At 52.6% G+C, this 26,210-nt stretch overlaps 1 protein-coding gene across 1 annotated transcript; it reads left to right on the forward strand.

Moving 5' to 3' along the window:
- Window positions 1-924: 924 nt before the first annotated feature.
- On the forward strand, window positions 925-4,564 carry EN1 (engrailed homeobox 1; the record flags this gene model as incomplete). The annotated part of the gene is given in 3 exon segments (XM_082311545.1): window positions 925-1,576; window positions 1,579-1,614; window positions 4,248-4,564. Coding segments are annotated over 3 exon segments (1,005 nt in total).
- Between the last annotated feature and the right edge of the window lie 21,646 nt (window positions 4,565-26,210).

The raw sequence follows: 26,210 nt of genomic DNA on the forward strand, positions 1-26,210 counted from the left end.
GGGGGGGGGGGGGGTGTACCCGCGTGTAGGTGCGGCCGCGGCCCCCGCCCCGCCCCGCCCCGTCCCGTCGGGCCCCGTCCCGTCCCGCCGCCCGTCGGTATTTATGGCGGCGGCCCGGCGGGCGCCCATTGGGCGCGGCGTGGGGTGTCAGCGGCGGCGGCGGCGCCCCATTGGCCGCCCCCACGTGCGGGGCCGCCTCACGTGCTTCCGGTGCGAGTGAAAAAAGTGTGGCTGAGGGATTTTTTAGGGAGAGTTTGTTGCACGGACCGGAGCTGTCAGAGATTTGGCCTTTTTTTTTTTTTTTTAATAGAAAAAAAAAACAAAAAAAAACAAAAAAAAGGGAGGAAAAAAAAAAGAAAGAATTAAAAAAAAAAATAATAATACACCGGCCGGGGCGGCGTGCACCACCAGGCTGGCGGAGAAGGGCTCCGGCAGCCCGCGGCGTGGGCAGAGCGCAGCGTGACAGCGGGGCAGCGCGGAGCCGCCGCGGCGGCGGCGGCGGCGGGGAGATGGGCAGATTTTGACGGGTTTTCGGGGGGCGGGTGTTTTTTCGGGGGGGGGGGGGGGCGCGGTGTTGCCGCACACCTTTTTGGGTTTGGTTTTTTTCTTTTTCCTCTTTTTTTTTTTTTTTTTTGGTGGTGGAAATATAAGCTGATCGGGAGAAGGGGGAAAGAAGCCCTCGAGTGTCTCCCCGCTTTTGGATCCGTGCGAGGGGGAGAGAAAAAAAAAAAAATCTCAGCTCCAGCCCAACAAGTGGATTTTATTCTTTTTTCTTTTTTTCTTCTTTTTTCCCTCTTTTTTTTTTTTTTTTTTAATTTTTTCCTCCCCCTTTTCCACCCCGCCACCCACCGGCAAAGTGGGGTGGGCGTAAAGCGGGTGGGTGGGGGGGAAAAGAGGCAGCGATCTCCGTGGCGGGGGCTGAGCATGGAAGAGCCGCCGGAGGGGCACGGCCACCGAGACGCGGCGCCCGGCCCGGCGAGCAGCGGCAGCGGCAGCGATGGCGAGAGCGTACCCGTGTCCCCCAGCCCCGCGCCCGCCTCCCCCGCCGCGCCCTGCCCCTTGCCCCTGCCCCGCCGCCGCCACCCGCCGCCCCCGCCGCCCCCGCCGCCGCCGCCCCACCGCACCACCAACTTTTTCATCGACAACATCCTGAGGCCGGACTTCGGCTGCAAGAAGGAGCCGCCCGCGCCGGCCGGCGGCGGAGGAGGAGGAGGAGGAGGCAGCCGGGAGCGGGACGGAGACCGGGGGCAGAGCTCAGGTAGAGAAAACGTCAACCCGCTGCTGGCCCGGCCGCCCAACCCGCCCTCCCTCCTCTGCCCGGACTCGAACTGCCGTCCCGACGGCTCCGCGCCGCCGCCGCCGCCCGCGGCCGCCGCCGCCGCCGCCAAAGCCAGCCCCGCCGCGGCGGTAGCGGCGGCGGCGGCGTCGGGGACGGCCAAGCCCCCCGCCGACGGGGGCGAGACTCACCCGGCGAAGTACGGGGAGCACGGCAGCCCCGCCATCCTCCTCATGGGCTCTAATAATGGAGGACCTGTTATAAAGCCCGACTCGCAACAGCCGCTGGTGTGGCCTGCCTGGTCTACTGCACTAGGTATTCAGACAGACCGTCCTCGGGTAAGGAACCGCGGCGCATCTGGGAGCTGTTAAAATCGTGACAGGGTCGCCCCCCCCCCTCCCCTTCCCCTCTTGCCCCCTTCGCCTTGGCTCCCGGCCTGCTGAGGATCTCGCGTGGGGAGGCGCGGGGGGGTCCTGGGTCACCCGGGGCGAGAGGAAACGCGTGTGTCGTCGTCCCCCCCCCCCCTTTTCCTCCTCCGAGTCTCCCAAATTTGAATGTGACGCCGGGCCCCGATTCGGCGGCGTTTCCATGCGGAGAGCCGGCGGGGAGCGACCCCTGCCCCCCGCCCGCCCCGCCTTGCCGCAGCCCTGGGTGTTCCGCAGCGCGGCGTGGGGTGGGAGCGCTGCGAAAACAGGCAGCGGATTCGGCTGCTCCCTTGGTTGGGGCTTTCCCCCCCCCCCCTTTCCTCCTTATTTTATATTTTTTCCTGGGTGCTGGTGGCCTTTGGGGGGTGGCGGGGGGAAGACCTGAGCCACATGTTGAGCGGTGCGTGTGGGGGGCTGTTTTCTCGGAAGGCGAAGAAAAAGGGTTGTTTTTTTTTTTTTTTAAGAAGGTGGCGGAGGGGCTGTTTGTGGGGGCCTCTGCGGCGAGGCAGAGCCGGGCAGGCCCTTAGGCCGCGCATTGCCGCGGCAGCCGGTGCTCCCCGCCGTGATTTGGGGCCCGGCTCTCGGGGGGGGGACGTGCCTCTGCCCGGGGCCGCCCCGCCGGGAGCCGCCGGCTCGGCCCTCCCGGCCCCCGGCCCCTTCTGCCGCCCCTTTCACGCTGTTTACGCCCTCCCGGGTGCCCCCGGCAGCCCCTTATTTTCTCACCGTTAGTTACAATTTTTAATTGTAAATTTTTTTGAAAGAAGCGGAGGGCGAGGAGAGAGGGTTCCCCCGTGACACCCCAGGCCAGCAGCCAGGGATCCGCCAGCGTGGGCCGGGGCCGGGGAGGGCTCCCCTGTGCCGGCCCGGGGGGCTCGGGCCCAGCTGCCCGGGGACGGCTCTGGGACGCGGGGAAGGCGGTGGCTGCCCGGCCCCGGCCCCGCTCCGCGCTGCCCGGCCCGGCTGCTCCCCGCCGGCGGTCGGTGCGGTGCTATCGGCCGGGCCATCTCCATCCCCCGTTATTGACACGTCCAGCGACTCGAAACTCAGAAAAGCCACTTTGATTGACTGGGGTGATTGATGGAGTGATAGAGCTGTCAGACGGCGCGGCCCTCGCTCCCGGCCGGCCCGGCCACGGCCGTTTCGCTACCGATTCCCAGGGCCGCCGTGCGCCAGGCGTTTTGCACTTGCGCCTTTATTTCCTTTCCTCCCCTTTCTTCGGGCAGAGAATTATTTCTGCACGCCCTCCCCGAAGCTCCCTGCTCACCCCAGCCCGGAGGGGAGAAGGGCGAGGGGAGGCAGGCTCGGCTCGGCCGCCCTCTTTGTTGTGCTCGGAGCTGCCCGCCGGCCCCGGCCGCTTCTCCCGGCTCCGGGGACGAGCGGGCTGCGGCGGTCGGAGGCGCCGGCACCCCGCTGCAAGGTGGCAGGGGCAAAGCCATTCCACTCCCCTCGGCCTCCGCCCCTCCGCCGGCCGAGCCCCGGAGCATCCCGCCGGGCCCCGTCCTCCTCCCCGCCGGCAGCCGCCGCCGAGCCGCGGGGAAGCCCCCCGCTCCGGGGAGGGGCTGCGCCGGGAGAGGAGCTCTCGGCCTACTCGGCGGCCGGGAGGCCTCGCCGGCTGCGGCTGCGGCTGCTGATGGCGGGGGGCTGCGGGCCCGGGGCCGCCCGCCGACCCCGGCAGCTGTCGGGGGATTTTCGCAGGTCCTTTTCTCCAGGGCTCCCTCCCCTCTCCGCTCCCCCCGGGCCGGGCGGGCGTGCAGAGGACCGGGGGTGGCCCCCCGGCCGGGCGCTGCCCCCGGGGCCGGGCTGCTTCCCCGGCGAGACCTGTGGCACTTCAGCCGGCCCCATCCCGGCCTCGGGATGGGGCGGGGGGGGGGGGCACCGCTTTCGGCGGGGTTGATGGAGGGAGCTGCAGGCAGGGCCGGGGGTCCCCGGCCAGGATCGGCCGCCGGAGGGCCCGGACGGCCGGGGCGGCGGCGGGGCTCCGGGGTGGCGGCGGGCAAGCCCCCCCGGGGCTGGGCTGGCCTTGCGGAGGGGCTGTTGCCCCCCAAAGAGAGACCGGGGCAGCCCCCGACCAGGCTGCTGCTCCCGGCCGCTCCCCGGAGCCGGGCCGCGGGGACCCTCGCCCTCCGCGCTGCCCGGCGGAGCCGCTGCCCGGCCGGCGGGCCCCGGCCCCGGGCCGTGCAGAGGGAGCGCGGCTGGTCCCGGCGAGGCGGGAGGAGCGGAGCCCCGACGTGTGCCGGGGCGGGGGGCGAGCGGGGCGCCGCTCCCCTCGGCGGGGCCGGGGCGGCGGGGGATGCGCGGGCGGCCCGGCGCCGGCCTCCCCTCTCCTTCCCCGTCCTTCCCTCCGCCGTGCCGGGGCGGCGGTGCCGGGGTTGGGGGTGGGCGGGGGTGGGGGCACACAAACACAGGGGACCGGCAGAAATTCGCCCGTCGGCCATTTTTCCAGCGGCCGGCGGGGCGGGGGCGGCGGTCGGTCGGTCTGTCGGTCGGTCGGTCAGTCGGTCGGCGGCGCGGCCCTGCCCAGCGGCGTGTGTGTGCCCTGCCCGCAGGCCCCCGCACCAGGAAGCTGAAGAAGAAGAAGACGGAGAAGGAGGACAAGCGGCCGCGGACGGCGTTCACGGCCGAGCAGCTGCAGCGGCTGAAGGCGGAGTTCCAGGCGAACCGGTACATCACGGAGCAGCGGCGGCAGAGCCTGGCCCAGGAGCTCAGCCTCAACGAGTCCCAGATCAAGATCTGGTTCCAGAACAAACGAGCCAAGATCAAGAAGGCGACGGGCATCAAGAACGGGCTGGCGCTGCACCTCATGGCCCAGGGACTCTACAACCACTCCACCACCACCGTGCAGGACAAAGAGGAGAGCGAGTGAGGCGGCGCGGCCCCCCCAGCCCTGCGCCGCGGCGCCGGCCCGCCGGCCGGGAGGCAGACAGGTGCTATTTAAAAGCAGATCTATTGTCTATCCATAGTATAAGGACTCCGATTAAGAAAAAAAAAAATATGAACAGTTACAAAAAAAAAAAAATTATCTCTATATAGCCAAACAGCATATGACCTTGTATATATTTAATTTCAGGTAAGAAATATGTGTAGCGATCTCTATTTGCTGGACAGTTTCTCTCTCCCCTTCTCTCTCTCTCTTCCCCTCTCTTTTGTTCGTTTGTTCGTTTTGTTTGCTTTACTTTTCTTTTTTTCCCCTCGATGTCCGTTGCTCTTGTTTTACAGTAAATGTCCGACTTTCCTGATCTTTCGTTTGATCTTATTTTTTTTTGTGTGTGTGTGTGTGTGAATTTCTGTCACTTTTTTTTTTTTTCCCGAGGAAAAAAAAAAAATAATTCTGATCCACAGACTGCGAGACTGAACCCGCCGCTACAAGCCAAAGATTTTATTATGTTCAGAAATCTGTAGTCTGAAATAAAGTGTAGACTGTGTTCAGGATCCAGGCTGGCTGTAATTCTTTATTTTAGTGTATGGATGTTTGTGTATATATATATATACACACACACATATATATGTGTATATATATATACAAATATAAAAAATAAATATAGATATACATACACAATACGCTGCGTATATAGTGCCATTTCGGTGGCGTATTTAGGTTTTGTTTTCGATGGATCAGTGCAGCAATTTTTAAACCGCTTGTCCCTGGTTTAAAACCCTGTCCAAGACCTTCGATTTTTTATTTTTTTTATTTTTTTATTTTTCTTTTTCTACCCTCTTAAAAAAAATAATTCTCTTTGGCCGTTGCGGTCGTGCCTTGCCTCCCGCATCTCCCTTTTTAACAAGAAATAAAAACCACCTCGTAATAATGGCAATAATATATCACCAGCTCCTGCAGGAAAAAATGCCTGAAACCGTCTGGACGTTTCGAGCTCCGGGATGTGTTGAAAAGGGATTTGCCTGACAGCTCCTCGACTCGCTCCGAGAGGGTCTGCTCCCGCACTGAGTGCCCAGCGAGGAGCTCGCCCCGGGCCGGGCAGAGCCGCGGCGGGGAAGAGGAGCGGAGCGATCGCCGCTCGGCACCGGCCGCTGCGCCGCCGCTCCCCGCAGCGCTCCCCGCTCCCCGCCCCTGCCCTCCGCTCCCCCTTCTAGGGCTCGGGTCGCGTTTCCCCGTGTGCGTGGGGACCGTGGGGTAGTGGAGGGCCGGCGGGACCCCCAGCCTGCCGCCCCCGCTCCGCTTTTCCACCCACCCCGGTTAAATTGGGCTGCGCCCCGTCCCGGGGCCGGCTCTCTTCGCCGCCGGAGCGGGGGCACCGACGGGCCGGGGCCGGGGCCGTGCCTGTGGCTTTGTCCTCGGGCCGTCGAGGGCCGCCGTGCCCGGGCCTGGCGCCCACGCGGGCCTTGCGTGGGGCCCCGCGGAGCCGAGGGCGGGCGCTGGGGGTCCGCTCCCCGCGGCCCCTGCAGAGACCGGGCGCCGGGCGGGCCGGGCGGGCCGGGGCGCGGAGGTGGGCGCGCAGCAGCACAGCCGGCCGGCGCAGCCTGCAGCTCCTATCGAGTCCGCAGCTTTCCCTCCCCTCTTCGCCCCGTCGGAGGCATTAGGGGGTTTCCGTCTGTGCGAGGAGAAGGGGAGCAGAGGGGCAGCGGGAGACGGCCTCTGCCATTTTTGTTTGCTTTTTAACTCTTCCCGCTTAGCGCTGCATTAGCTGTCACCGAGCGGGGACGGAGGCGCAGGCCCGGGCTGCCCTGCCCGGCGAGAGCCCCCTGCCCTCCGCACCGGGGCAGGACCCCTCCTCCAGCCCACCCCACCCCAGCGCATCCCACCCCATCCCCGCCCAGCCCAGCCCTCCTCTGCCCGCCGAGGGCTCCGCTCCTCAATGCAGGCCGAGGAGCCGGGAATACTCGCAGGGCTTCAATAAGCGTTGTACAGCGCCATCTAAAGTTCTGCATTTCTTTCTCCCTCTCCTCTTTTCCATGGGATTGAAACATAAACTTAAATCTTCCGCACCGAGGAAAAGAAACCGTCTTTCAAATTGCGAGCCGCACCGCTCCGGGGGAAAGCGGCCACCGAGAGCCGGTCGCCCGGGCCACCCCCCGGTCGCCCTTCACTTGCTGCTGTCGGGGGGACGCGGAGAGATTCCCCCCCAGCTCCAATCTCAGTTCAGTTCTCTGCCTTTCTCATGTACCCGCCGCCCCGCACTCCCCTGGAGCTGTACAGGCGAAAAAATGTCATTTCTGCTTAAAAATCGGGTCTGATACTCCCCGAGAGCCGGATCCGGCCCTGCCCTGCCGAGGGAACAGGGCACCGACCCGCTTCGATTTCCCCGCCGGCGGGACGCCCGGGTGGTGCGAAGGCTGGATGTCGGTGCCGGGCCGAGGGGGGCTGCCGGGACCCCCCGCCTCCCCCCGCCCCATCGACGGACCCCTGGGCCCGCTGCCTACCTGCAGCCGGGGGTCGCCCGCAGGGTGGGGGGCTCCGGAGGAGGAGGAGGAGGAAGATGAGGAGGGGATTCCTCAGCCGTGGGGTGTCCGGCCAAGCTCAGCTGAGCCGGACAAGTCAGGAATAAAGACGAAGGGGGAAATATAGGGCAGATTAAGGGGAGCCTAAAGAGGATTATTTAAACAAATCAGGCTTTCTAATGTAATTATGCTTTTAGGATTTCTCGGCGAGAGCAGCTGAGCGGGACGTATGAGGGGACCGGCACAGGTCTGCCCTCGCTGGCTCCACGAATGACCCCCGTCCCCCGTGGGTGCCGGGGGCAGACAGCCCCGCGGGGGATGCTCTCCGGGTGTGCCCCCCCGGGGCTCAGCGCCAGCCCCGCGGTGGGCTGCGAGGAGCAGAGAGGGTCAAAGCAGGAGCCGCAGCGGCCTCCCCGTCGGACCGGGGGTGCGCGGAAGGGCGGGGGGAGGCGGGGGACACGCACCGGGGCTGGGGGGTGGAGGGGGCGGATGGGACCGGGGACCCCAAACCCCAGGAGAGGGCACCCACAAGCGATACCGTACCTCCCCCTCCCTCCCTGCCGTGGGGAATTAGCGTGGGCTCCCCACCACCCCGACTCTCGGGAGGCAGCAGCGGGTTTGCGGGGTGTGAATCTCCGCCAACACCCAACCGACGACCCCCGGCCCCTCTCCCCTCCTCCCTCCGCTGGTGGAAGGACGCACCGACGCTCCTTTCTCCCTCCAAAGCACCCCGAGAGCCGGGCACAACCCCTTCCACGACCCCGGCCCCGGCCCGACCCCCCCCCCCCCCCCGGCGGGGGCGGCCCGGCGGCCTGCTGCTTTGCATATGCAAATGAGGCGCGGGGGAGGAGGGGGAGGCCACGCGTGGTCCCCCCCGTCGGTCCCCTCGGGCCGGGGCGCAGATCCCGCTGCCTCCTGTCACGGAGCTTGTTCCTTTGTGCCGCCTTTCGAGGAATCAAAGCAGACACGGTTGTGACACGTAGCCCGGCGGGTCAGAGGTCAGATTTCACAATCCCAATTACAATGATTTCTAATGATGTTTATCTTGCGGGCTCCGACGGCTGGGAGCTTTACAAGAGGGCTCCGCTCCCCTCCCCTCTGCTTGGAGGGCCGTGGGTGCGGGGGGCCCTCGCCTCGGCTCCAGCCGGGGGGGGATGCGCGGCCCCCGGGCGCCCAGCGAAGGGCGCTGGGAGCCGGAGGGTGACGCCGGGGGGGGGGGGCTCGGGGGTCCGGCCCCGGCCCCGGGCTCCCTCCGCACCCCCCCTGCGGTGCCGGAATTAAGCGAGTGAATCTCGCAGTGGTTTACAGTGAATATTACCAAGCACTGCACCTCTCCCTCCCCGTCGGGTAAGGTCCGAGGCAGCGCTAACAAGTGACCAAGGGGAGGTAGGAGCTCTGCTCGCCAAGCAGGCGCTGGTATTTGTCCGGAGCCGATCGTGGCTGGGGGGGGGGGCTGTAGGGACCGGCCTTGCCCCGGCCCAACCCCCCACCCCCGGGCCGCCCACCCGCGTCCGAAGCCGCCCGCGGAGTCCCCGGCGGGGGGGGGTGGGGGGGGGCGGGGAGCTCACTGCGCGCCGCCGCGCCCCGGGAGGGCCCCGGCAACGGGGGCACGGCCCGGGGCACCCCCCAACCCCGGGGCTCCGGCTTCTGGTCGGTGAAACCGGTTCGATTTAACTTTTATTTTGTCTTACACGAAATAAAGGCAGAGCGGCGGGCGGATCAAAACACAACTCAAACGGTTTCCAATTAAATCTGAAACCGCTTGGAAAAAACTTCGCCGAATGGCGAAGGGCTGAAATTTGGAGGAAAAACGTTATAAATTTTGAGTTAAAAAAAAAAAAGATCTGTAACTTTCCCTCTGTTGGGGAGTTGGGCACGTAGCGCCCGAGCCCCAGCCTCGGGCTGGCTGTTGACAGCAGCGCAAGGTGCATCTTTATGCTCTACATCAAATGCCTGTGAAACAGATTTAAAAGAGTGTGTGTAAACTCGCTAATGGAGCTCGCTCTTCCGGCTGAGTGAGTCGGGGAACCAGACTTTGCTGGAAGTAGAAGTCCTTTGCTCTGAGATCTGATCTTTACTGCACCAGGTGAGCAACCGTTACATTAAAAAGAGTTTGTTTGTTTGTTCGTGGTCACTTTGTCAGTTTGGCGATAACGAGGATGCGAATAAAAACTTTGTTAGCTGCGGCAGCAGCAGAGCCGTCGGGGGGGCTAAGGGGGACGGGACGGGGCTGCCGAGCCGAGCCGAGCCGAGCCGAGCCCGCTGCGGCCCGTGGCCGTGGCGATGCCGGTGCCGGCGGGGCGGTCGCGGGGGGCTCGGCGGGGCGGGCAGCGGGCGCAGCCCCGCTCTGCCCCGGGGCCGTGGGGCTCGGCCGGGGCTCGGCGAGGAGCCGCCGCGCCAGGGCGATGCGGGGGCACAGGGGCACATTTCGGTTGTTTTGTTTTGTTTTGTTTTTTTCCCCTTTCGCATCCTCGGTCGGGCTGCTTGGAGCCGCGGGGCTCGGGGAACAGCGGGGTCCCGCCAGAAGGAACGGCAGCCCCGACGCCGGGCGCTGCCGGGGTTGCTCGGGGCGCTGCCCCCCCTCGGCGGCACCCCCCGCCCCGCCAGCCCTCCCCGGTCCCCAGCAAAGCCCCAGAGCTTCCCGGGGCCAGGCAGAGCCGCGGGGCAGCGGTCACCCGGGCACTGCATCGACCTGGGGGTGGGGAGGGACGGGGATGGAGGGAGAGGGGGGCAGGCAGCACCCCGGGGTGCCGGGCTCGGGGCACCCCTTGGCGTCGGGGGGCCACCGCCGCCTCCCACCCGTCTCAGCCGGCGCCCGTGGGGCAGCGGCCGCCCGAGCCGGGGTCTGTTTGCGCGGGTGGGGTGTGGGGAAGGGCTGCGCTCCCCGTGGGGCCGGGCCGGGCCGGGCTGGGCTGGGCAGTGCCGTGCTCTACCCACCCCGACCGTGCCGGGCCCTGCCGTGCCTGCCGCCGCCCACGGAGCCGCCCCCGCCCGCTCCCCGCTGCCTCCGTTTGCGGGGGCGCGCTGCTCCCCGAGAAAGCACCGCAGGGACCCGAGGAAGGGTGGCACTAACGGGGCACATTTCTCTCTCCCTTTTCCTTTTTTTGATTGTCAGTTCAAAAAGACCCCGCCAACACCCTCCCCTTCTTACCCTGCCCCCCGGCGGGGAGCGAGGCTCGGGGACCCCGCGGGGGGCACCGGCCCTCCCGGGTGTCCCCTCATGACAAGAGATCTTTTAAGAAATAGGTGGAGGAGGAGACCCACCTGCATGGCCTCGCCGGGCCCGGAGCCAGGCTGGGGAGAAGTTAAGCTTCAACCCAAAAATTTGGAGTGAAGGGAGCCAATGAGGATTATGCTCTCGTGGGTCCCCTCAGTTATAAAGAGACTGAAGAAGGCATGGGAAATAATATTAACTTTAAGATCAGTCCTGTTTTTTTGCTTCCAGAGAACAATGCGTGCCTTATCTCCCTCTGAATAAATAAATCATAATTGCCCGACAGTTACCCGTTACAATAAACTTGACCAGATCTTCCAACAATTAGTTACGCGTTCTCTCTGCTCTGGTAAAACTCTTGTTAAATGTGATGAATGTTAAAATAAGCTACCCTTGAACGTACTTTGCAAGATCTTTATTGGAAAAGTACAAGTATTTAAGCCTCTTAAAAATCCATAATGAAGGAGGATGGCTGGTAAAAGATAAGATTAGAGATAGCACTGGATTTTCAGATACCAAATGAAATACCAGTTGGATCATGCCTCTTTAATGGGGCTTGGTGTTTTCCTGAGCCCTGGTGCAGCTTTTTAAAAAAAAATTAAATGTGTACCCTTTGACTTTCGGAGCTGGGCACTGCCGCCAGCAGCCGTTTTGCTGCAGAGGGCTGTCAGCTTGGCCCTTTCCACTGGCAGCTGTATGATACCTCAGGTACTGCAGTGCTCTCCTCTGAAGGGGCTGCTGCAGCAGCACCTGGACCCCAGATGAGAAGGTGCTTCCCATTAGGCCAGGCTGGGGGCAAGCACATGCTGCCCATCAACCCTTAGGAGACAACAGTCAGTGCTTTGGATGGAAGAGGGAGGCTTGATGTGGGGCTTGCTCCTGCTTCCTTAGCAGAGAGGGAGATAAAGGAGCTTTGAAGCCTCCTGACTCCAGCTCCCCATCCATCGGATACTGGTGCTGCCCACAAGAGCCCTGGGCCAACTTTGTAGGCAGGGACATCCATGGAAGCTGGCCCCAGGGGATGGAATTGCAAGGCAAAAGCAGAGCAGAAGACTTGAGCACCAGCATGCAAACAGCCCTAGGAGATATCCTTCTGGCTGGGAACCAGGGTAGATCTTACCACATTTGAGGACCTTTAATTGGATTAGAAAAATGATCTGTATTTTTTTTTTGTTGTTCCCTGGGAAGGGCTGAATTTTTCCTTGGAATCTCCCCATTGGTGTGTTCCTAGGTTATTGACCCAGCTGTACCTGTGTGATGGGTCCTGGGCTGGAAGCTCGGGTCCTCCCTTGGGCAAAACAAGCAGGAGCTGCACTGAGGCCCCTGTCTGCAGGTGCTGTGAATCAGGTTCAGGCCCTGGAGTGGGCAGAGCAATTGTTGTCCATGTTGGTGCAGAGCAGGGCATTGGGAGTTTCTCCTGAGCCGGGCAAGGCTCCTGGGCCACCTCCACACCAGGAGACAGCACAAGGAAATTCCTTGCACGTTTTCTAGCTACGGCCATTGCGCAGCGACGGATGTCTTGGTGCAGCCCAGATCTGGACATTTATAGTGCTGTGTCATCTCCTCCAGTCTGTGCTACTGGAGGAGCTGGTGAGGCTCCATGACTGTGGAAAAGCAGGTAGGGAATTTCACAGTGGAGGTTTGCGGCTTGGAGCAAGAAGGGAGCTAAATGTTAGAGCAGCAGCCTAGAGGTTTCACGTGCAGCCTTTAGCTTCTATGGGTCTTTTTACATGCAGGATCATATATTTAAAGTGGATTTCTGGATTAATTTAAGGTTGTTTGGGGCTCTCTCCCTTAAGTAAAAACACACGAGAGCCATGCTTTCTTGTGGAAATGAGCATAAATATGGATTCATTTCTGTAGTGGTTTAACATGCAGCTGAGTTTACCCCAGAACATGTCTGTTATAGGATGCATCACATAAATATATATCGAGTCACATTTTAGATACTGATCGTGTCCTCCATAGATAATAATACCAGTTTGGGGTTATTACAGGTTCTGTGATGTAGCTGTTTCATATTTGACTTTTTAAAATATGTTCCACTTACTTGTAGACCACACAAGCTCTATCGAGGACACCTGGTATCTATTAGATTGTTTCAGTCTGTGGAACAAAGCTAATCTGATATGACTAGCGAAGTTGGGAGTTTTGCCATTGATTTCAGTGGCAGCGGGATGGGACTCAGAAGGCTGAACTGTAAAAACACAGCTCCGTATGATTTTGTTCACATCTAGCCTGTCAGGAATAAAACCCCACCAGCCACAGGTCAGAGGAGCTGCACTGCACTAAGGTGCGTGCACGCAAGATTGCAAGCAGAGACAAGCCACACGCATGCGGATTTGCCAACTTTCACCTGAGGTTTAATTTAAAAATGAGCATCAGCTTAGCCTGAGCTACAACAATAGATTAGTGGCCTGGATATTGCCGTAGATAGGATAAATCTTGGCAAAAATAACAGGCATGTAGCGGTGCCAGCAGAAAGTAGAGCATTCCTCTCTGCCTCGCATATTGTACCTTTCTGAGCGTCCAGGTGAAGGTACAGTTGCAGTTAGCAGTGCCAAGCAGTTAATCCTCCCACCTGAGGTCATTCCCGAGCACTGAGCCTGGTGGGAATGCTGAGTCCCTGTAAGCTGGCTGAGGTGCAGGGTGGTCGGTCACAGGGCAGGGACAAGCTCTAACTTCCCAAGGAGGTTAATAGCACAGGTGAAAGATTTTTCCCAAAAAGAGAAACCCAGGGTGCTATAGAAAGCTTCAGGATCCTGCAGATCCCCTTTAATCCACTAACACTTGGCCATTGCCTGAAATTCCCGGGTGCTCCCCTCGCCGCCCCCCAAATCCATCACAGAATTGGTTTTGAAGTCAGCGTCCTAAATGGAGAGCTGGTTTGAAGTGGTTTAGCTCTGCTGGTTTCACTGCTGTACGAGAAGGTGAATGCAGGCAGCACGGGCTCCCTTCCCTTGTACGCTGCCTTACACCAGCTCCAGATAAGTCCCTGCAGTGGCGATGCTGAGTGAAGAGGAGAACGCAGCATCCAGCCCATGCTTCTGCCTTTCAAGAAGGCTTATACCTCTGCCGTGGATTTTTGTACTTAGACACGCATTACTCAGTCAGTGGATTTCACTGCCCTGAGCTTGAAAAGTTACTTGAAAGCTTTATTTAAAATTACAGATGCTTGTCACACTTCAAGCTCTTCTATATATCCAATAAATTATGAAAAATTATTTATGAAAGCATATACATGACTGGACATGAATGACATCATTACTGTTATTACTATGTATTAGGGGCCAAATACTGTTTGTGTTTTTTTTAAGGACTCCTTTATTTTGGGTTCTTCCTAAATCCACTCTTATAGCAGTAGCGATTCTGAGAATTGAACATATCATTTTCATACATCTGGCAAAATCGTCCCTGAAATCACTAGGAATTTTGTGTGTATGAAGCTGAAAGTAAATCAGGGCTTCAGGATCTGTTTCCAAGCAATTCGAAAGAGTCTTACAGTTTTATTTAATTTGGACGGAGTGCACTTGCAGGGAGAGTTCAAGCGCTAAAAATAAATACGACTCTTCCCCATGCATAGAATGAAAGACGATGGACTTGGAGACAACTTCTTGAGTCATCTGGCCCAACCCTTTGCATCATACGGAGTAAAGGTTGCACTAATCCAGCCCTAAAGTTCTCTGTTCTTATCTTACGCATCTCTCCTGCTGGTGCTTTAATTATCTCGATAGGCAGTTATTGTGTTTGCACTGTACCACTGCAATTCTTTTTATGTTTCTGTTTCTGCAAAGATTCTTTCATTTAGAATGAGACCCAGGAAAATATTCAGGTGTTAAGTGGGTTTTCTGGTCAGTTAAATAAAAAAAAAAATATATAGTTGTGCATTAATCTCAGCAACTTTTTAATATTTAGTTAAATAATAGAATTATCCTTGTACTAATTTTTGTCAGTGTTAAAGCATGCATCGAATGGCAAATGTTTTAGAATGATTGCTGGGTAAACCAGGACGAGTACTAGAACAGACCTGCATATCACGTTTGTTAGAGATCCTTGTTTGGAGCTGTATTTTGAGTAAGTGAATATCAAATTAATTCAATTTGAGCTTGTGTAGGAATAGTGAACTAATTGCAAATTAACGTAATTTATTATTTACCACAGAGTTACTGAAATTATTATGTGATCATTTTAAATAGCCCTAGAAGGAAGAAAAATCTCTAAAGCCAGAGATCAGAGCTGCACCAATTTTCAGCAATCCACAGGTCCTGGGAGTACAAAGCCGTCCCCCGAGCCAGCCCGAATTCAGAATAACCACGGCTCCTGCATTCCTGGCACACCACAACAAAAGACAATAAATGGAGTCAGGTTTTGTCCGGTCCAGTCAGCCCTCGCTACTGTGCTGCGGGCTCAATGCTTTGCTTCACACGAATGCAGGACTGGGCTCAATATGTGCCTGCTTTTTTTCTTTATCCTGCCCCTCCGTCCTCTCCTTTTCTTTTTAAATGTATGTAGAAAGAAAAAATTGCTCCCCAGTTTGCAGCATCAGCCCCCCAAATTGCATGTTATGGTGCCTCTTTGCCATATTGCACGTTCTCAGCCATAAATACATCCGAAGCACGTTAACGTTACTGAGACCAGTGGGGTTGCAGTGTTATTGAAAGGGACATTACAGGAGAAGAGTTGAAAACCTCGGGGCCCGATCCTGACCCCTTTAAACTTCATAGGAGCTGTTGCATAAGCTTCAGTGGGAGCAAGCTTGCGCACTATACGTGCAGAAGCATTAAACTTAAAAGCAAGCTGTTTAAAAGGCTGCATTGTTTCTTGCTTGTACTGATAGTTTCTCATGTAAAGTTCTATATATTCTTTCACAATAAATACATGAAACAGTTAATCCAATGTTATATTGTTTAGTAATATTTTACTTGCAAATGACCATCATTTCTTCTCTGCTCTATTTGTTCTTCTGAATGTCTGTTTTATATGCTGGAAATGGAAGAGCTATTCTTTTAATGCCCATTTCTTTCTGATGATAATCGTTCTTTCTGGCAAATGCTGTGACTCGCAGCTAGTCTATATTTTCGATCAGTAAATATTGAACCACAATGGCAAGGAAGGTCTGAGCTATGATACGACTAAAACAAACAAATAGAAACCAGCCCACTTTTTTTGTTATATTTCTATTATTTTCTGGATAGACGTACCCTCCTCTAAGGTGGTTCTAAATTACTGGCTATCTTGTTCTGGAGGGCATGTAAGCCAGACTTTTTTTCGATAGCAGCTACAGTGGGGAGGACAGGAGCCTCGTGGGCTGGTGGCTAGTACCCTGCCTGCTTTCTGCCTGCCCCATGGGGCAAGCCGGGTGGGAGGGCTCCCCAGGGTGACACTGCGTGGGTATCAGGGTGGTGGCCCAAGGCACGGTCCTGGGCATCACTCAGCACCGCACACCGGAGCACGGGGCTGGCACCGACAGTGTGATTTTGCTATGGGGTTTTGGGGCTGGAGGGAAGCTGGTGCCCGAGGTCTGGGGTCTGGGGCAAGCCAGTCCCCGCTGCGGGCTCGGTGTGGCAGTAATCCCCTTCTCCTGGCGATGCCCAATCGCAAAGACAACCACCGGGCCAAATCCCCAGCCCTTACCGAGGCAAAATGCCATTGACTTTAATGAGCGTTTGCAGGGAGATTTCGGATAAGTCAATGTGGACTTTTGTCTGCGTGAGGACTGAAGAATTTGGCCTACGGTCTTTTACAGCACGAGCTTAATCAACATGCGGGAAATTCCCACACCCTGTAAAGGGCCCTATTGTACCTCTGCTCGACAGAAATCTCTGCTAAATCACTGGGTCCTCTGCTAAAAAGCTGCGGGTATGATATGAACCAAAGTAACTCCAAGTCAGTTAACAGGATCTTCCCAGGAATGTATCAAAAAAAAAAAAAAAAGCTCCCACAAAAAAAAAGCAACCTGGATAATTCAATGGGAGCCAGCGGTGGAAGTGCCCGCTCCTGCCCTCATTAACATCAATGGGAGTTCCCCCATTGATGGAGCCCATTCAGTGGGAGAGGAACCAGACTCTACAGTAGCATTTTAAATTATATTCGAAGGTCACTTAAATTATATGGTCACTTTAAAACCGCTCTCCAGAAACCTGAGTAATATTCAGTTATGCTGGGCACTTGCCTGAAAGTGTCAATTAGGATCTCTTTGGATACATTCACTTTTGAAAAAGCCAGTTGGCATCAGCAGCTTGTTGTAGGAGCTGCTGCAGTCTAAGGTGTTAAAATGAAGCATTTGTTTTTGAAATGACCTATAAAGCCTGTCAGCATTTGCAATCCAGCTTGTGAGCGGTTGTGCAAGGCAGACTGTTTGATGTCTAGGCGGATAGTTTGCCACCTTGGGCAGGATCCAAGTTTTTCAGGGAGCTGAAATTATCACCGGACGGTATAGAAATACTAGCGTTTGGCAACATGAAGTATTGATAGAGACACCACCCTATAAATAATCTATTCCTCCTCCAGTGGTATGAGATCCTGGAAATAATATTCTCTATTATGAATGAAAGGTGTCGAAGAATAGGTCAGGAAACGCGAACACAGCCAAATGGCTCACCTGCCAACGCAGGCACAGCTTGCCTTGTAAATAAGTTAGCTGTGCTTTCCTTGTCTGGTATTGTATCTACAAGAAGCAATAAACAGTCTAAATAAAGCATTAATTCTCAGCCTTATCACTTATGGATCTATCATGCTTTCATATAATTTACTAATATTTATCTAGATGAACTAAATGTTACAGAAAATTTAAAGGTGGTAAACATGCTGTCTGCTGAATTATTCTGTGCGTGCTGGGAAAGTAGCTCATGGCAGAATTGAATTATTTAATATTATTTTCCAGTATCATGTAGACGAAGTATAAGCTTCATTTTTGGATTATGATTTGTATTATGAAATGCTTATCAAGTGTTTTCCAAAGATTCGTTTAGTTTTAATTAAATAAACCTTTCTCAGGAGAAAGCTCCCAACTACTCTTCGTACCCAGAGGCTACCGTACTTGTTGTTTTTAATTATTTTTCACTGTTACCCAAACTGCTTTGGGTACTCCTGCCCAATTAAATCAAAGACACGGGCTTCTTATACACAATATGTTTAATATTTAATTTTAATTAAATTAATTAAATTGTTTATTTAATTTTATGTGCATTATTGTGCACAGAGCAATGCAAAATTTATGATAGGAAGAATTTGTGGGAGCTTTCAAACAAGCTAATTACTGAGGTAAAAAGAGACTTCTCTCTTTCTAGGGAATAGGCATTTGACCATAAGGAGATAACAAAACTAGAAGTTGTTTGGATAAAATAATAGGTGGTTGCACAGTGTTAAGAATTATTTGTTTTATCTTACTTTATCTTGTAACCGTTACTTGATCGTATTATAACAGATTGGACAACAGCCTTCTCCCCTAGTTGTCACAGGCAGGTAATCAAGTATTTATCAGGGTAAATAAACCTAAAGCTACAATATAAATGTATTGGGAACATTAAAAATCAGCAACTTACATGCCACAGATATACATTTTTGGTCACACCCTGAGTCTTTTTTCTTCCAACAGACCCATTTATCTCCCAGGTAATCCTTATGAGAGCCTGTGTAAAGGAGTAGCAAATAAAAAAAAACTCTTTTTTTTTTTTACTAGGTGGGTGCAGATTATTTGTTGTGATAGACTTTTTTCCTAATGAAGATTTCTTTTTCATCTGAAATGAGCAGCACAATATTTTTGATGCTGTTTTAGTCTGGTAGTGTATTGTTTTGAGAAGGTCACTGATGCTAGGTATAGACAGAGGCAGAAAGCTATTTTGCATGACCTTGATGCACGTTATTTCTGCAGGAAGTTAATAAGCAAGAAAAACATTACAATTCCTATTTGTAACAACATTGGTTTTTATGATTTATATAAAGGTAGCTCGCAAGCCTCTCCTCTGTGCACGAATATACCCATGCAGAGACTATGGGGACCCATCCAAAGCCCACTCGACTCAGTGGGGGTCTTTCCATCAATGCCGGGGGGGTTGAAACAGGCCCTCCAGGACTGATTTCTTAACACTCGAGGAGGCAAACCTACCGCTGCACCCCAGCTGCATTCGTCAGGAATACAGCTCCAGGGAGGAGAGAGCAGGATCAGGCCCCCGTGCTGCTAGGCACTTGGTGAAGGTCCTGGAAATGCAAACCAGGCTCCTGGCAAGAGCGGCCCTGATCATTCTCGCAGCGTTGCAGTTGGTGTGCTGCATGCGGCTGCGAGCACAACTATCCTGGCTGAGTGAGATGCAGGTCCTTACGGGGAAAAAATAAGGGGAAATTGTTTTGGCATGTTTTTTTTTTTTCCCCATGGAAATGCAGAATGCATTTTATGAACTCGGTACGGGTGCAAAGCAGTGATGGGCATTTTCCCTTTCCTTGTTTAAGAGTTAAAAGTGAGTTCAGAGTGAAATATAACACATTACTTCTCTGAGTATTGTGACAATTAAACCAAATATAAATAAATGTATTCACAGGAATTATGCATACAATAATTAACAACTCCTCAGCCCCAAGAGCAGAATGGCTAAAAACAATCTTTCTTGAATATTAGAGATATTCATAGAGCAATAGTTTTATTTCAGTAGATTAAATAGTATCATAAAAGTAGCTGATGATGCAGTAAATTAAAAATCAGACTGGGGTTGACTTTACAGCAGCTTTTTTTAGTCTAATACAATTACCCATTACTGGCTAAACATTAGTTTTAAATCAACAGCAGTTGTCACAAAGAATTTTCTCTTAAAATTATTACGGGAGAATTTAAAATGAGAGCAATATTACCGGATATACAAAGCCTGAAGAGATCTTAATACTGAAGGAACACACATCATAAAGACTCATCTAGATATAATTTTTTCCCTGCAGTCTCTATTCCTGCGTAGACCCAGGCAGAGCGATACGTATGCATAATATGCCTGCCTAATGTACATGCATACACCGGGAGACAAATCCACTTGAATTCATAGAGATATAGCCTCACCTCGGAGTGGTTAGACTTAAAGGAGAGACGTGAATAAGAAATGAGGCTGGGGCTAAGCCCTGTGCAGCAGCTCCCTGGCACGCAGGGCTCGCCGCTTGCCCCTGAGTGTTTGGCGCTACTTCAGATTTCCATACGCTCAAGTGTACACGGCGGCGTTATCAAGGCGATAGCACCCAATTATTTCCAGCCCCTTCTTAAGATATTCTGTGCAATATAGGAAAGCTCAAGTGTTCGAAGTCTTTGCATGCTAATGGGAAGAGGTTTGATGCCATGAATAAAATGGGAAAGGACCGGTGGATGCTGGAGACCGGGGAGTCAGTGGGGAGGCTGGGGAGACTGGGGGTGCCGTGGGGTCCCCGGGCAGCATGGGGGGATCCTCTCCACAGCTCCCAGTGGCCAGCACCAGTGCAGCATTCGGACTGCTCCCATTCCCAGCTACCGTGACAACAAGAATGGGTGCAAAAGAGGCATTTTTGGATGCCTGCCTTTCCTTCCCTTCCTGGGAAGACCTGAGAGAAGACTGGAAAAAAGAACAATTGTATCAAGCTAACGTAGCATATTTAGAGTGGGACATTTCGCAAGTATAAATAAATGTTTTTTACCAGCCACAAAGACATGCAGAAGCTGTAGTCAGTGCTCCCGTGCTTGCAATAAGGCGGGGAGAAGCTCGGAAATAAGGTTCATGATGTAAATCAGGGCAGGCAACTGCAAGGAAGAAGTAGCTATATGATTTACAGAGTAAATTACTGGCTTCACTAGATTTCATTATCTTCACCAAACTGTTCTTTATATTTCAGCGTGTTTATATTTTATTCAGAGATCTTTTCGGGGAAGGAGGCTGAGCATGCACGCCATCGCCATTTCCTCAGATGCGTGCAGGGTTCCTGGAGTTATTTATAAAGGCAAACTTTGACTTTTATAGGCAGGGCAAGATTATTTCCCCTAGCTAAATATATGTTTTAGTAAGTGTGCTAAAGGTACTTTAATATATGTGCCTGTTATCTGATGAGCTTACTGCAACAGCTGCTATTTATCCATGACGGCATACTGCTCTAAGATTGATGGGTGGAGGACTCATAGGAGCCAGCACCCGGGAGACGCTGCCCCAGCACCCCAGGTTTTCCCAGCTGGTGCCCCATACATGGCCAGCACGGCAAATACAGACGTGTCAGTCCATCGGCCACCATCTGACCGTGCTGCTTTGCTGTGGCCATCTCCAGCCAAAACGGAGCCGGCAAGCTCTGGGAACACTTTTTGGTTGATTCCAATGTTATTGCTTATTGCATGGGGTCCCAAAGGGAGATGATGATCGAGGGAGGTAGGGTTTGTACAGAGCGATGGGAAGATATATGCTGTGAGCTTTCCCCAGAGTCAGAATTCGGATAGAGACCTGACAAGAAAGAAGGCAAAGCAAAGGGAAAGTGAGAGGATGGAGGGTTTGATGGCAAAAACCTGACCCAGCTTCAGCTTACTGCTAGGACAACTCATCCCTTTTTGTTGGTCACTCCCACGAGCATAACTACACCGTGTGTTGACGCTGTGTTTAATTTCTTTTTAATCCAACACTGACCATTTCCCTTCCCTTTGTCCGTGTCTTTGGCTGCAGCGTTACCCAGCCTCACCTGCCCTTTCTGCAGAGAAATCCTCTGCCTCTGGCAGCACCCATATTCCCAGGCTCTCCTGCAGCTACGGCTTCGCTCCCACAGCCATGGTCATTGAGGGCGTCATCTCCTGGTGCATGATCCATCTAAGTGACAGAGTGAATTTCCAGATCTGTGCCCCAGAGCCATTGCATGCAGCTTCCCCTTCCTCCTGCTCTGGGACAAGCGCCTCCCCAGTGAGGCGAGGATGAGGATGAAGGGGGACTCCCTGGTGCTGGGGTGCCACAAGCCCCAGGCCCAGTTATTTCCTGCCCCTCCTTGTGAGGGTAGACAAATTTCGTGTGACTTGACATCTGAGTCAGGAGTGCAGGTCTTAAGGAAGGGTAATCTTGACCTGACAGAGCAAAACAGCTCCACTGGTGCTGTTCAGATCCATCACATAAGCCCTGTCAGCTCCAGCGTGGCCACCCCAAACTGTGATGGCAAAGCTCTGTGTCGTACCACACCCCACATCTGCAGTCTGTACTATTATTTTATAGAATAAAAAATGTGTAGTGTTTTTATAGAATAATCTATTTGATCTGCATCTTTTAAAGAAAATAAACTTTAAAACTGGCTTAGAACAGCACTTCTGGACTTAAAAATGCCATGAATTTAGAGTGGTAACAAGGCTCCCCTTTCTAGCTTTGTATCTCTCCATCCAGCAGGTGATCTTCATCACAGACATTTCAGACCATTTCATAGCATATTTATCATTACAGTTGTTTGATGAAGTAGAGCAATTTAATTATTCCCATTTTTCAACAGTGAGCCGAAGAATAGAGAGCTAAATGATTTGCCCAAAGTCATACAAGAAGTCTGTGGCAGAGAAAGGCTCTGCCCTGGGGCTTTCCTGCAAGACATTATTAAGACTCAGCTTCAAAGGTGGGACATTTTGATACATAAAACAACTGCTACCGCTCTAGGATGGAGTTTTACCTTGGCTGCCTCAGCTTCAGGCCAGAGTAATTCATGGTGGGTGAGTGTAAATTTATTATTCTTGGGAAGAAGAAAAAACCACTGAAAAAAGAAGTAGAGATTGAGATTAGTCTAAAACCTAAGGAAATTGATTGGTGAGAGGGAGTCGGAGGCTCCTGATGAATTTATTTCCTCCCTATGCAAGTGGTGTAGGTAGGCATGTAAAACATATCACATGAGTTTACTTACACATGTGTGCACATATATGCCAGTGTGTGTGTACATGCACACGCACATTGTGTTTCTGTTCATGTATTTGATCTACTTAAGCATTTTGGGCATGCTCTTTATATTCCCTGCAACAAATAAAATGTGGCCCCATAGGCAGAAGTCTTGCACACCAGGTTTAAGTCTAGAAGTAATTTTGTTTTGTTCACAGTGGAGTTATTAAGCTCTCGCAATACGGGTTTACAGCCGAAGCGCTTACAGACTTAATTTCACGAGCAATGTGATTAGGGCAATGTGCAACGTAGTGCTGTACCGGTACCTACTTTTATTGGCTGTGACAGTGGTGTAAGCCCAGGCAACTGAGGAAAAAACAAAACTAAGGCAAACAAACAAACCTCCTCCATCAGCAGACAACTTTTGCTTTTGGAGACATGCGTTAAGGGATGCGTGATGCCAAGCAAATTCCAAACCAGTGGAGATTCCTGTGTGCTTTTGCTAATATTTATTTTATGACACATTATAACTACTGTGTGTTACTGTTGCTATGAACCCTTGGGAAATAAAACTGGAAACTGTGTTGTGGTGAAAGCCAAGAGGCCACAACTTTATTAAACATGAAAGCCGATGTACAAGGTGCAGGCAGGTGCTATCGGTCCCGGCCGAAGGCAGGCAGCAATGCTGCCAGACTCCCTCTCTGGCACCTCCGCCTCCTCCTTGGAGGGATGGGCAGCACCGATCCCATGGGTCATGCTTTGCACCTGCCGGTGTCCACCGAAACCAGCTAAAATGTCACCGTGCCAATATTAGCTGTGTGCAGGGAGCTGCACCCCAGTCAGCTGGAGAGTGGGGATTATTCGCAGATATTGCTCTGAGGAAAGCTGCAGAGGGAAAGGAAAATTAAAGAAAAACAACATTCTCCATAAAAAATTCTCTGGCAGTGTTAATCAGCTGCGTGTTTTGTTCTCAGTTATTTGCCTGGCTCTTGCTCCAGGTTGTGTTTCTGCTTTGGTATCACAAGGCTGCCAGGGCTCACGATGCTTGGGTGTGCACCTCTTTGCAAACACAGATGCTGGTAAAGTGAATGCAAACATAAAACCCTGTCTTCAAAACAAGGGGGTATAGAATAGGAAAATGTCCTTCATTTTTTAATGAGATGGTAAAACCCAAATCTAATAAGTTTGTACAGTCTGACTACCAATCTCGTTAAAATGCTCTTTTCCCTTTCTTTTGGATCAAAACCTGCTGTAGTCCTTTCCTAAATATTAATCATTTGTCTGCTGGGACCATGTTAATTTTCCATTTTGTTCTTCTACCAACGTTTGGAGGGACTGAATAATTGCTCTCTGGAAACAATTATAAACCTGGTTAACTCTTCCTTTTCCCATCTTCTCTTCCAAGTGCCTTACTTTGTCTTGGTTTTAAGGGACATACGAGTCTGGTCCCTCATTCCCTCATTGTCTGCGGATTGAGAGCTTGTATGGAAAAAAAAAGAGGAAGGCAAATTAATATCTTTTTCAACCTTTTTGAAGTCAGTGAGTTTCTATGGGAGTTTCTGTGGGACAGCGGAGTGAGAAATGTGAGGCAAAAGTAAACAGCATGCAAGGACTGAGTGGTTGGACTGGTGGGCTGTTACTGATATTTGTTTCTAGATAGGGTACTTGACAGCTCTCTGTAGTCAGAGCATTAATTTACTTTTTATTTTTTCTAATCTACTGTATAAGACGGTGGAGTTATCTTTTCTAACTCAATGGATGCTCCCTTCAGATCTACTTGTGGGAAATGCCTATCTGTTCAAAAGTCCCGACTAGAAGAGGATGAGTCACAAAATTCCATTTTGAATAACATATGTGTCCAGAAGCAGGAGACGTAACCTCCATCCTCTTGTCTTTAATTTTCAGCTCTAATATAGACATATTTTCCCCACAGTTACAAGAGAATTGCAATGTGAAGGATGATTTGGTGGTAGAGGTCTTTGCTTGAGTCATGATAATAATATTTTGCTAAGAGATAACATGGTTATTCCTTTTCCTTCACTGTGGCAAAGGCATGTGTTATTTCTAAAAGTGTGGAGTTAAATGCCCAAAGTGAGGAAGTGTGCAGCAAAAAGCACTCTGAAGTTTCTGGCTCTTCAGGGGTCAGATCTTAGAAGCCAAAACTCAGATCCAATAAAGGGAATTAAGAATCTCAATACTAATGAACTATTGTGGGATACAACAGTCAGCTCCGGGGGTCCTGCTATCCTAGGGCATCAAAGGATGTTATAAAGCTACTGCTTTAGTTTGTCCTCCTATTAGGAGAAGGATATCTTTGCATTGACAGTACATTCTTTTGATATTTTGATTAAAATTTATGAAGTTCCATAATCATCTGCTCTTGCCACTCATTGCCATTATGATCCCTAAATGCTCTCTTCTGTGATTTTCCCCTTCTCAAAGGTTTCTGTGGTATTCAGATCATCTCTGTCTGACAAAGTGGGAGGACAGAACATTTGTGAAGGCACTCTAGCTCCTAATTGGAGTGATGGTCGCATAAAGGGCTCTGGAAACAATACGTTGTGCTTAGGAACGAGGCCAAGAACGGCTGCCGTGCCCTTCATCATAGTGTCAGCAAAGTCATGAGTAGCTCAACGGCTGTGAGCAGTAAACAACCTGGCTCATCAAGGCTCTTCGCACATGGTGACAGTTGAGCATTTCTTACTGTGGCGATTTTTCCAATTACTGTCCTGATAGGATCATTCAGCACCACGCTGGTTTTCACTTTCTTTCTGGAGGTTGAATAAGTTCTTGATGGTCAAATACAATCTTTACCACAATTTCAGGCCCTAGGTCTTGCTGGAGGTCAAGCAATACTTGGAACACTGAGGCTATGCCCCATCTGAGCCCTGTGCAAGTGTCATGCAGGACCCACTGCTTGCCAACGATTTCTCTTCTTCTTTCAAAGAAGCAGTTGTTAAAGTCTTTCTAACAATCTTTTCTCACCTCCTTGGAAACTCTCAGCTTTAAGAAAGACTTCTGAGAAGATTGTAGCAAAATAATTGGATCACTTTTGACTGCTCGGTTTCTTATTGACACCAACAGGTTAACTGACAACTACGCAGTAGGTGAACTTGAGTGGTGAAACCAAGCTGCTCTTGTGTGCTGAACTCTTCTTCTGCCAACGTGGCGTTTTTGTCCAGCAATGCAGAAGTCTGTTCTGAGATCTAAACATCAGACTGGACACCCCACCCTCAGCTATCTCCACAATGAACATGATCAGCTAATGGCATGATGTTGGTTATGTAGACCCAGGTATTAGAGGTGTTTGATGGACTTGCCAGTGAGGGCAGACCCAGGAGAGGCTTGCCAGTTTTGTAGCTCAATTGAGGACTTTTACCTGGCCTCTTTTCTTGCTTAGGTGGGACTATCTAGGGTGCACTGAAGAGGTTTTGGGCTTTTGCATTATCCAGCTGTTCCTGTTATTTGTTCATGGCAAGCCCGCCGAGTCCTTTTCCTTTACCTACAGACCCTGTCATTAATTAGACCTTGCCTTGGTTACTCATATATTTGTCCCCTTAAAAACAGACATTTTCTATGAGGATCACCCTTCTAATTATCCAGGGTTTGTGAAGAGTGTGTGATGTGCTGGCCTACCTATTAAAATTTCATGCAGAAAGTACTGCACTGACTGTTGGAGGTGCAGTTTGAAAAGCTGAAGGATGGTGGTGTGTGGTCCAGACTTCAGCTACACAAGAGATCTGGTCTTTTGGCTGGTACCTGAGGAAACCTGAAGTATTTTACTGGCTGCTCATGGCTTGGACAAGTATACTCTTCACTGGGTAAACCACTGGCTGGATGGCCAGGCCCAAAGAGTTGTGGTGAATGGAGTTGGCAGCTGGTCACAAGTGGTGTTCCCCAGGGCTCAGTACTGGGACCAGTTCTGTTTAATATCTTTATCAATGATCTGGATGAGGGGATTGAGTGCACCCTCAGTAAGTTTGCAGATGACACCAAGTTGGTTGGGAGTGTTGATCTGCTGGAGGGCAGGAAGGCCCTACAGAGGGACCTGGACAGGCTGGATCAATGGGCTGGGGCCA

Source organism: Platalea leucorodia (genome assembly GCF_965183815.1).
Source record: "Platalea leucorodia genome assembly, chromosome: 5".
In the NCBI taxonomy this organism is placed as follows: Eukaryota; Metazoa; Chordata; class Aves; order Pelecaniformes; family Threskiornithidae; genus Platalea; species Platalea leucorodia.